The sequence below is a fragment of the Sapajus apella genome, unplaced genomic scaffold, assembly GCF_009761245.1.
Source record: "Sapajus apella isolate SASKATOON/1434 unplaced genomic scaffold, GSC_monkey_1.0 scaffold1, whole genome shotgun sequence".
In the NCBI taxonomy this organism is placed as follows: domain Eukaryota; kingdom Metazoa; phylum Chordata; class Mammalia; order Primates; family Cebidae; genus Sapajus; species Sapajus apella.
Window position 1 is genome coordinate 28,521,540 of NW_022436941.1, and position 11,654 is coordinate 28,533,193.

The 11,654-nt window shown below is 41.9% G+C and overlaps 1 protein-coding gene, 1 long non-coding RNA gene and 1 other non-coding gene across 3 annotated transcripts in view; 1 reads left to right on the forward strand and 2 right to left on the reverse strand.

Annotated features, from left to right (window-relative positions):
- Positions 1–5,994, forward strand: part of EPB41L4A (erythrocyte membrane protein band 4.1 like 4A) — a 265,551-nt gene extending 259,557 nt beyond the window's left edge. Inside the window, exon 23 of the mRNA XM_032274491.1 lies at positions 3,532–5,994. Coding sequence (XP_032130382.1) covers positions 3,532–3,660 — 129 coding nt within the window. The 3' untranslated portion in view covers positions 3,661–5,994. The remainder of the gene's footprint in view (positions 1–3,531) is intronic.
- Positions 5,995–6,309: 315 nt separating this feature from the next.
- Positions 6,310–7,521, reverse strand: LOC116549147. The gene is made up of 3 exons (XR_004267720.1): positions 7,325–7,521; positions 6,845–6,917; positions 6,310–6,472 (listed from the first exon to the last, which is right to left on the reverse strand). It is a non-coding gene; the product is annotated as an uncharacterized LOC116549147 (long non-coding RNA).
- LOC116554406 lies at positions 7,003–7,135 on the reverse strand. Its single transcript, XR_004270200.1, has one exon. It is a non-coding gene; the product is annotated as a small nucleolar RNA SNORA13 (small nucleolar RNA).
- Positions 7,522–11,654: the final 4,133 nt, after the last annotated feature.

Sequence of the window (11,654 nt, forward strand, 5' to 3'; positions counted from 1 at the left end):
GATAACAAAGATTGTAAGATTGCTTTGAGCCAAAATAAAGAAACAATTGTTTCACTAATTAAAAAGCAACAATAACAACAGGTATTTTGAGCCAGAGAAACAAAGAGAAAGTGATAAACTCACAATGTTAACTGACAGCAGACAGAAGAATTACTCAAGTCCTGTTTTATTTCTGTCTTCGCCATCACAGACAATTACTTTAATTCTGGAAATGTTTTTAAAATGTAAAAAGGAATTCAGACACAACACCTAGCTGCCTTAACAAAATCACTTGAACATTTAGCTGAATTTGATAATCAGGGGAGAACTGTAGCAAACAGTTCAGGAAGGGTTTGATACCACCTGTCATGTCATTTTTTAATAAGATGGGAAAAAATGTGGGCTAAGACAATTGGATGGATTTATATTTCATTAAACAACTACTGTAAAACTCTAAAAACAAAGTTAATGTTTCTGATAGATCAGTGTCAGCCCATTGTTCGTCGTGTTGTGGTTTTCAGTGTTGTTTGAATCATGGATCCTTTGGAACAGCCAGTTGTGTCTACTGGCTCTCTCCCCATAAAAATGTATGTAAGCACATGTACAGCTTTTGGACCACCTAAGAAGCCTGACATCAGCAGTATCTATCACATGTGGCCCTTTTCATTTTTATCAATGACTAGAGCAAGACCTGTGTTAATTGAGGTTAGGTTCCCTAGATAGATTCTGAAGTGGAGATCTGCATGCAGGAAACTTGTTGGTAAGTGCCCCACGGGACGGACACTTGTTGGAGAAAAAGTGAAAGATGGGCTTGGGTAGAGGCAAGAGCTGATCCCACAGGGAGCTCTAGTGCTGAGATGGCCTGTAATCCCAGCTGCTCGGTAGGCTGAGGCAGGAGAATTGCTTAAACCCAGGAAGAGGAGATTGTGCTGAGCTGAGATGGTGCCACTGCTAGAGCCTGGGCAACAGTGATACATCTCAAAGAAAAAAAAAAAGAAAAGAGGCAGAAGATAAGTATTTTCTTATGCATCCTACCTTGAGACAAGGGAGCTGAACCTTTACACATTCATTCACCCCATAGCAGTCACTGGGTAAGGGATGTTTTGGGAGGGGGCTTCTCTTCAGCTGCGGGCAGTTCCTAGGGAGGGGCTCAGTTTTGAGCTACATGGCAGGCAACACTCGTAGCAGCTGGAGAATGAATGCCTCAGTCTAGAATGGAGATCTGAGAGGTAAACACAGCTTCTACTACAGTCTGCCTAATATTTGATGAGTTCAACTTGGGAGAGCTAACAGGTTTTCCAACTAGACAATTGGTTTAAAGTTGACAGTACTTTTTCAAAATTATATTCATAATTAAGTTTAGGCTTTGCATTCTGACTGGAATCATTTGTGTTTCATCTCTGTGTACTACTTGTGTGACTTTAATATTGCTAAACTTCCAAGCCTCTATATTTATATAGTGTAGACAACCTACCTCCTAGGGTCATTGTGATGATTAATAAGCAGTTGTCTTTCAGTGTTTTTTTTTTTTTTTTTTTTCTTAAATTTTAGTTGGTTTCAATACAAGAGGTAATTTTTATTTCCAGTCAGGAATTAAAACACTTACACAGATTCTAAGCTGGAAGAATAGCCTTCATTTTGCGGGACACAAGAACAACTCACTTGTATCTTCTGATCAATGGCAGATTCTAAACCTGTCTTCAGGAAACCTGATTTTGGATTCAGTAAATATCCAGTGAGCCCATCTAAGGAGTGTCAAGCACTGGTCTGAGAGGTCAGCAAACCATGGCCTAAGGGCCAAATCTAGTCTGCTGCCTGTCTTTGTACAGCCCGGAAAATGGTTTTTACACATTTTAAAGTTGTAAAACCCTTTATGGGTTGTTTAAAAGCAAACAACAGTAACAAGTGACACAGACAGGATGTAGTTTACAGTCTGGCTCTTTGTAAAAAAAGCTTGATGACCCTAGCCTAGAAGTGTAGGCATAGAAGTAAGCAGGTAAAACAAATAGGAGTATGCATTATGAAGAAACAAAGGCATGAGCTAGAGAAGCAGCAACGTGACCTCACTTTACATGTTTAGGGTGGTCAGAGGGCATCTTAGAAAGTGGCATTTAAAGCTGAGACCTGGCAGGTGAGAAGGAGCCAGCCATTGAGTGGGTGGAAGGCTGAGTAATCAGAGGGAGGAACATGAGGGAAATGCTGACTCTGGAGAGGGCCTGGGTATTTGAGGACCTGAAAGACCAGCATGGACTGAGCGTGAGGGGAAAGGCGGATAACACAAGGCCTTAAAGGCTGCAGGAAGAGTTTGGATCTTACTGTTTTATTCCAAGTGCTAAAAAGAAGCTACTCATCTGGCTGCCACTCGAAGGGGCTGGAATGACCAACGGAAGCTGGAAGATTGCATTTCCTAATGCAACTTTTAGTTCTAATTTCCACTGCAATGCCACCAGAGTTCTGGCAGTGATGTGCCCTACACCTCACCTTGCCTTTTTATGCAAAGGCTGCTAAGAGTTGGGAAGAATAGCAACTTAATTTCTTAAGGTCTGCAGCGTGGACAGATTCAATCCCAGACAAACTTACAACATAGTATTTATTTCAGGTCCTCTCCTAGCACTTTTTCTGGTTATTCTGTTGTATTCTTCTCTCATATGCACTGGTGTCCTCTGCCCACCTCTGGCTATCTAGAAATATTCCATCCCAAATAGACTGATTCATACATCCCATGTTGGGCAGAATAGTTATTCCTTTAGTGGTTTTTTGAAAGTCAGTAAAACAAATTAAGCCAGCCATAGAACAGATTAAAGATAACTGCATTTTAAAAAGGTGATTTTGTTGTTGTTGTAGCTCAAACAAATCTCAAAATAGATTGGGACAGTGTAGCCCATTATTTGTGGGAATATACATTTAGGGAAGGAAATATAATTGCTAGCCTGATATATTGACAATGTTAGGCCATCTTTTGGAGTTAAGGGCGGGGGGGGTTAGCATAAAAGGGAGCAGTTGTGAGTTAGTGTCATTCTCAGAGCCTCCACCTATAGCTGTGTAAGACCTATTTTTTACAAAGTAGTGGATGTGGTGCCCAGGCTCTGGTAACTCAGCTGCCGTTTCTCCCTGTGAGCCAAGAGTGATAGGAGCTCCCGAGATATTGTTTCATTCATTTACTGAAAATATAATCAGGGGATTATAAATTGCCTTCAACTCTCCATCACTATCCTGGTTGGAAAAGTGGGAAGGTTGAGAGCCTGGTTTGGGAATTATTAGCAAAAGTAATGACACTGATTTGAGTGAATTATGCCTAATATTCATGAATGAAATCACTATGCATGTCGATGTCAGACTTTGTATATTAAACAAATATTAAATACTTTTATTTTGCACAATTAACTATTCAGAGGGAACATTTATTGGATAGCTTTTGGTATTATGAAACTTTTCAATTACAACTCGGTATCTTAAATTTAAGAGCAGCTTGGTTTCTGATGTAATTAAAATACTTCATTTGGCTGTTTTCTTCTGAATCTTTCTATATTTTTCAAATATATTTTATTTTAGAGAAGAAATGGGTCTAAAGATAGCCTGATGGAAGAAAAATCTCAGACACCTGCAAGCAACCTGGCTGGAAAACACACAGCAAAAACAATAAAAACTATCCAAGCTTCCCGCCTCAAGACAGAGACCTGATCATGATGAAAGGTCAAGGATGGTGTGGGAAGGTTGTGAGCCACTGGTTCTTCTGAAACTGTGAAATACTTTGATTCAAATCTCAGACCTGCAAGTATTTCTTCAGCATAAGAAAATACATATCTTCCGCCCCCCCCTTTTTTTTGAGATATATCAATCTGTTACCCAGACTAGAGTGCAGTGGTGCTATCTCAGCTTAGCACAATCTCTGTTTCCTGGGTTTCAGCGCTTCTCCTGCCTCACCCTACCGAGCAGTTGGGATTACAGGTGTGCACCACAACACCCAGCTAATTCTTTTTTGTTTTTGGTAGAGGTAGGATTTTGCCATGTTGGCCAGGCTGCTCTCAAACTCCTGACTTTATGATCTGCCTGCCTGGGCCTCCCAAAGTGCTGGGATTATAGGCATGTTTAACACAATACAGTTATGCTGAAGGGCCTTTTTGTTTTAACTGGAATAAGGATTTTTAAACAATTCAATTGAAACCATTTTCCTTTTTGGAACAGGATGGCAGTCATTCATTTCTGAGTATCATGTGTCTGTGTCTACAACCAAGACCAGATGCATCTGATGAACGCTCTGAATTCTGGACTGCAGCTAGCCTGCTGTGCAATAGTATAAGTGGGAGGAAGTCCTCCCACCTCTGGGTTGGTTCTCAGCTAGCACCCAGGTTCAGAAGTACTGAGGCATCACTTTTAGACTGCAGATATTTTTATTCATATAAATGTTCTTTGTAATACTGTATTTTGTGGTGTTAAGTTCTACCAGTTATTTACAAACGATGTAAAAAGCTTTGTTTTTACGTGTTGTTAATTTGCAAGTGTTCCTGTCTTGTGTTTTCAGAAGTCTAAGTGGATTTCAGTTGATCTCTCACCCAAAACCTCAAATGGCCCATCCACCTTGCTTGGCCATCTAACTCACCTGCTCTCCTCAGTGACTATTTTGGACCTTTCCTCCCCACAGATGACTTTGCAATCTACAGGGAAAATACTTACACAGGACCTCTTATATGCCCCCCTTATCACATACAGTTCTCTCCACAGCTGCCAACAGTCCTAACATTTTTGTCTCTCCACCTGTGCTTCAGATGCCATCTCTCCCAACCTTTTCAGGATCTCTCCTCCTCCTATATTAATGTATTCAGTCATTCTCTCAACTAGATCCTTGCTACTTGGTTTCAAATTTAAGACTAAGATTAAACAAAACTATCTTTCACAACCACAAATCCCCTTCTAGCAACTATGACTTTCCTCTCACTCTTGAGCCAATTTTCTTGCAAGAAAAAATTCCAAGTCATTGCCCTCATTCATCTAATCCCTATCTTAAGCTATCTCTAATACAGATTCTTTCCCACTACTACATTCAACCACTGTTGTCACTTAATCCCAGGGAGAATGTTGGACATTCTTTTGCTGCTTTAATGTAATCCTACTTTGTTCTTAACCACTGACCATCCTTTCTAGCTCATCATGCTTTACCTTGCTATTAGTGGACTTTCTCAAACTTCAGACCTTAGGCCCTCTTCCTCTACCCTGTGCAGATCTCATTTATACCTATGGCCTTAAGGTTTATTTCTGTAGTTTAGACAAAAGAGTAATGTTCTACTGCAAAAAGACCACTTGTATTTCTCAAAGGTAATTCAACTGTTTAAATGCTGCTCCCCAGCTGGATCTAGGGTCATTATGTTCATCAGTGTGCAAGCTTGACACGTAGCAGTTAGGGACACCTTCACTATTATCAAGTCTAGTTGGCTCTGTCATCAAACCATAAACCACCTTATTTCACTAGTCCAAGCTGGTCATCTCTCACCTAGACAACAGTAAGCAACTTAGTTCAGCTACCTTTTCTTGCAAATCTAATTTCCCACCATGGATTTATCCTGCTTTATTTAATAAAGCCAGAGGGAGCCTGAAGTGGTCTGGCTTCTTTACCTACCTCTTCAGCCTCATTTTGGAACACTCCCACCTCCCGTAATAGCCATCTTAAGAGCCTCATTAAGCACTCAATTGTAAAACAATTGAAGAGGGAAAGCAGCCAAAACTGTCACAGATGTAAGTGGACTTATGGTCATCTTTTTTCTAGCCCAAGCCTCTGTAAATGTCATTCCCTCAATTTTGCCTTGTGAAAAAATGACAAATACTTTAGTCTTAACTCTGCTTTCTCAGGGTTCCCTAAGAACATCCTATCATGGAACTCATCTCACAGTGGAAGTTTTACATTTGTGATGACATTCCCTCCATTCACCTATGTTTTCAAAGGGAAGAACTGTGTTGCGCTCATCATCGTGTTCTCAGCTCCTAGTGCAGTCCTTTTAATAAATTTTTTGAATACCTGAATACACTATTTACTGTTTCCTGCAAAGTGAAGGCAAAAGACATGCCAACATTAAGTGTACAATCTAGTTGGAGAAAAAAAATACATGCATTGAGTGCAGTAAAGCACACCTGTGACCTAGAAACCCACTAGTCTAGTTCTAGCCGTAATTTTTCAGTCACTGGAAGGTGTACATTTCTCTTTGGGCCAAACACAAGCTATTGTTAAGGCTATTAATTATGGTTGACAGCAGTGAATACTGGTCAGAAAAAGAACCACCCCTTGTAACTTTTTAGAAATAGCTGTTTTCTGGCAGTTTATCACTTAAAACACAAATCTCAAAGTGTATTAATATATTTATTCATGTCCTCACTGTCTTAAATGTGTATTTACGGACTCCAGCAGGCAATTATGGCAGTACTCCTCAGACTCCTCGAAATTTTAAATGATCCAAGCAACTCTTGTGAAGATCAAATTTTCAAAATCCTCACCAAGGACATCCTAAGAGAAAAAATAAAGTACTCAATTCGATAGCAAATATTTTTGTGTTACATTTTCATCAAGAACTTGGTAATTAATATGCCTGCGATTTGACAAGTTTTTTAAAAACTCAATTACTACACCCAGAAACAAATCTTAAGAGATCGAGAATAACACTACTATGAATATTTATTTCCCTGGGCTTCTCAGGAAGTATCAGCAAAACCTTCCCGAAAATAAGCTGTGGAGGTTATCCCATTTGTTAACTTCACCTTAGCTACAGACAGCAACACTACGAATGAACCAATAACGTTAATACTCCCTAGAGAAAGCACCCATTTAAAAAGTGATAAAAACTCCCACTACAAAGTGCTTTATGATAGATCACTCTACCTTTAGGTCACCTTTGTGTTCCCAGATGGTATTCAGCTAGCAGCAGTCTATACTTCAGGCATCCATCTTACACCTGAACAAAAATTAAAACTGGTTGAGAGAAACCATACGCTTACGGCCCGCAGGGTCAAGATCACGCGTGTAAACGTAAAAGCATTAACTGTTACTTATGCAGCTCCTACACCAAAGATATCAAATTTAAGGGCAGGAAAAGGCTGCAAAGCGTTTAATTTACGCCTTTTTTGACACCACATTCACTAGTTTCCAAAGTGAATGGGCAACACAAAGGCTACCTGACACTGCGTGAAGCTTTTATGGCATAAGGTTGCTGACTGGCTGACGGTAATCTGATAACAGCCTAAAAACGAACAATACATTTCGGAGAAACTTTCTCACAATTTAAAACCTGACTTAGTAATGAAAACTGAAATGCAATGCGTTTTAGATGGCGACTGGTCTTGCACCAAAGTGAAAACTCACCCGCAGGGTAGGTGATCACTCCCGCCGAGTACTGCACTTGGAAACAGCTGTAACCAGGCACTCTGCTTTTAAGCTATTTTGCACTGGGACGGGGCAGGCATAATGGCAGTTATCCGGCAAGGCCTTTTTACTAACGAAAATCAAACCTCGCTTATATAAAGAATTCCACAGCATACCGTCGATGATCTAAACTCAAATCCATTAAGCTCCCCGTTTCCAAGCAAGGGGATGCGGAAACGAAAACGCAGGCCTGAGGCCGCCTAAGGCGCTCCCGAGATCCCCCCGAAGCGTAGTCAAGGCCAGGCCGCTGCCCTCCACGCGTTCACCGCCCGGGACACTTCGGACACGGTCCAGCTGCCGCAGACGCCTCACCAGGCTCAGGGTGGCCGCGTTACCCCGCGCGGCGCCCCAGTGTGGGAGGCCACCCGGCCACAGCCACGCGCCATCCAGGAGGCCCCAGCACAGAACCACACCAGCATGGCACCAAAGCGAAGAAAGATCGCGCTGTCTTCCCACAATGCTTTTCTACAAGTGGAAGGACCCACTGTCCAAGGGCGCGGGGGGAAAAGCGGACTGTACCATCGGCCGCTGCACTCCCGCGAAACGCCGTCGTGTGGCCAGAGGGAGAAGTGCCAGTAAGGGACCGAGGGACGTGTCACCAAGGGAAAGAGGGCCCGGGAGCCTGGGTTCTCAGCCCGAGTCAGCTCTGGGTTGTGTGACCAGTTGTGTCCATGGAGGAGGTTTTATCAAGTGTGGGATCCGGATTCCTCATCCCACCGCCCCCGCCAGGGTCAAGAGCATATGGTCAGTGCTGGCAGCTGAAGGAGCCCAAAGGACTTTAGACCACATGTTTTGGGACCCGACAGAATTCATGTCTCCATCTGAGGAAGAGTAGGGTCATTCATTCAAAAGATATTTAGTAAGGACTTACTGTGCTCCAGGCCCCAGCCTGAGTACCTGTGAAGCAGGTGTGGGTTAGCCAGGCAAGGTTCCTGTGGTACATCCTGCTTGAGTGAGAAGGTTACTGACCAGGTGAGCCGGGATGCTGAAATTCCACAGTGTAAGTGCCAGGAGGGCTGCAAAAAAGCGTCATTCCATAGAGCTGTGCTGTCCAATGGAAATACTGTGAGTCATGAATGTAATTTAAAATTTTCCAATTGCCACATCAAATGTAAAAAGAAGTCCGGGCACGGTGGCTCATGCCTGTAATCCCAGCACTTTGGGAGGCTGAGGTGGGTGATCACCTGAGGTCAGGAGTTCGAGACCAGCCTGGCCAACATGTCGAAACCCTGTCTCTACTAAAATACAAAAATTAGCCGGGCATGGCGGCGGGTGCCTATCATCCCAGCTACTTGGGAAGCTGAGGCGGGAGAATTGCAACTTGAACCCGGAAGGCAGAGGTTGCAGCGAGCCGAGATCTCACCACTTCGCTCCAGCCTGGATGAAAGAGTGAAACTCTGTCTCAAAAAAAAAGTAAAAACAAACAGGTCAAATTAATTTTCATAATAACCCAACATATGTTGAATATTTCAACAGGCAATAAATATGGAATTATTAATAAGGTATTTTGCATTCTTTTATTTCAACTAAGTCATTAAAAATCCGTTGTATATTTTCATACTTCCAGTATCTCGGTTCAGACAAGACACATTTCAAGTGCTCAGTAGCTCGTGGGGCCCGGGATATGAAGACTGGAGGTGAACTCTGAGGAGATGTGTGAGGACGGTTATGCAAGATCTGGGGACAGCAGGCCTTGGCCAGTGTGACTGGAGTAGAGTAAGGAGTGCAGAGTGACAAGATGCAGCTGGAGAGCTAGGCAGGAGGAAGGCACTTAGGGCCTTATCACATAGGGTAAGGTATTGGGATTTTATGCTGAAATCTTAAAGTTGATAACACAAAAATAAACAAGGGTTTGTTAACTGGCTTTTTTTTTTTTTTTTTTTTTTTTTGTCCTGATAACCATAACTCCTTAAAGGGACAGGAATGGCCGCAAGACAAGCTGCATGATAACTAGGTCTCCGTGTTTCGGTAAGTCCTATCAGAGATTCATCCGGAGGCCAGTCTTAGGACCTTTCATTGTTTCTTTGAAGCCTACTGCTATAAAAGAAAGAAGGAAAGAGAAGAAAAAGAGCTTATCTCCGAAGTCATCAAGTTATGTATATTAAATACAGCTTTTTGTATCTCAGTCATACTTCAATAAAGTGGTTTAAAAAGAAAAAAGAAAATTCAGGCTCACAGCCCAGTGGTCATCACGCAGGGACTAGCATGAATGATAACAACATCAATCTGGGGACAATGACTGTACAGAAATAGCAAATGTGTAATTATTACAAGAAGGTAAGTAACCCCAGAGTTCATTAGGAAGTCACTGTAACATCTGGGGCAAAAGAAAGGTTGGGAAAGGAAGGCAGTATCACCAAGACTGTTCTTTAAAGACAGTGAAAGGTACAGTGTGGGGATTATATAACATGCCTTAGTCTTGCCTTCTTGCTAGGGAAAGTTGGTGATATGGTTTGACTGTGTCCTCACCCAAATCTCATCTTGAATTGTGGTTCCCATAATCTCCTCGTGTTGTGGGAGGGACCCGGTGGGAGGTAATTGAATTGTGGGGGTGGTTACCTTCTTGCTGTTTTTGTGATAGTGAGTGAGTTCTCACGAGATCTCACGAGATCTTTACTAGGCACTTCTCCTTCCTGCTGCCAAGTGAAAAAGGATGTGTTTGCCTCGCTTTCCCCTATGATTGTAAGTTTCGTGAGGCCTCCCCAGCCATGCTGAACTGTAAGTCAATTAAGCCTTTTTCTTTTATAAATTATCCAGTCTTGGATATGTCTTTATGGACGGCGTGAGAATGTACTAATGCAGTGAGAGAGAGGAAATTTTCTTGGACTGGGGTAGCCAGCATATCTAGGTTTATATGTACCTCTGACACTTGTTCCCTTAGGTACATGACCACATTTGTGAGCCTGAGTTTCCTCATTTCAAGTGTAATAACTACACACCTGTATTAAATAGGTTAAAGAATTAAGAAAGGTTTGTGGAATCACGTAGCATTGTGTGTGATACATAATGACATCCAATAAATGACTCAAATGAGCCAGGCTTTTCCTCTCTTTCACCCCTACCGCAAATATGGAGCCTTCTTGGATTGAGTTCTTATGAAGGGGGAAACGTGCTGTTTTTCTTTTAATGGATTCACATTATTGCTCCCACTTTCCTCTTTCCTCTTCTTCCCTTTGTATCTGTTCCCTAAACTTCCCGAAAATAGGCAGAGGAAAGGCATTTGTTCCAATTGTTAGATGAGTGTTGGATATTAGGAAATCAATTCAAAATCCTTCCTCTCCCCTGTCTGGTTCAACCTCCCAAATCCTGGTACAGAAAACCCAATTATTAAGTACAGGCAAGCAGACAGGACATGAGAAGAAGTTAGGGGATATTTTCTACCTAGTCCCTGCTTCACCCTTGCCTGCTGGGCTGAAGCACTGTGTAAGATGTTCAAGCCACACAGTGGTTGTGCAGACATGAAGCAACCTCGGTTTCCTTATGTGGTAGGTAGAATAATAATCTCTCCCTGCAAGATATTCGTGTCCTAATCCCCAGAAACTGTGAATATGGTGCATTACATAGCAGAAGGGGGTTTGCATATCTGATTAATATAAGGAACCTTGATATAGGGGGATAAAGATGGAAGAAGGCAGCAAAAGAGTTAGAGATTTGGCAGAGGGGAAGGCAGGAGAAATATACATGAGAAGGACTCATCCCTTCATTGCTAGCTTTGAAAATGTAAGAGGGGGCCGCAAGCCAAGAATATGGGCACCCTCTAGAAACTGGGAATTACCCTCAGCTGACAGCAAAGAAGCAGGGACTTCTGTCCTACAGAGCTGTGAGATAATAAATTTATGTTGTTTTAAGCTGCTAAATTTGTGTTAATTTGTTATGGTAGCAAGAGAAACCTAATATACCCTGTAAGAGGTAGAGAGTAAGTGAGCTTTATTTGTTAATCCACCATTTCTTTTCCCATCTTGATTTTCTCATTAGGAGTGGAAATGAGATTTTGCAGACAAACTTATGCACATTTCGTTTTAAAGTAATTAATACATATAAAGCTGACTTTTGCTTATAGTGAGTGCTGGGGATAACCAGCTGTTCTAAGATTGTTTATCAATAGCCCGTCCTTTCTACACAGATCTACCATGCAACCATAATCATAGATCAGGGTTTTTTTTTTTTCTTTTTGCATGGATGTACCTTTGTGCTGTCTATTCTGTCCTACTGGTCTATTTGTTTCTCCTGTGTCAATATTACACTGTCTCAATTGCTATATTTGTATAAT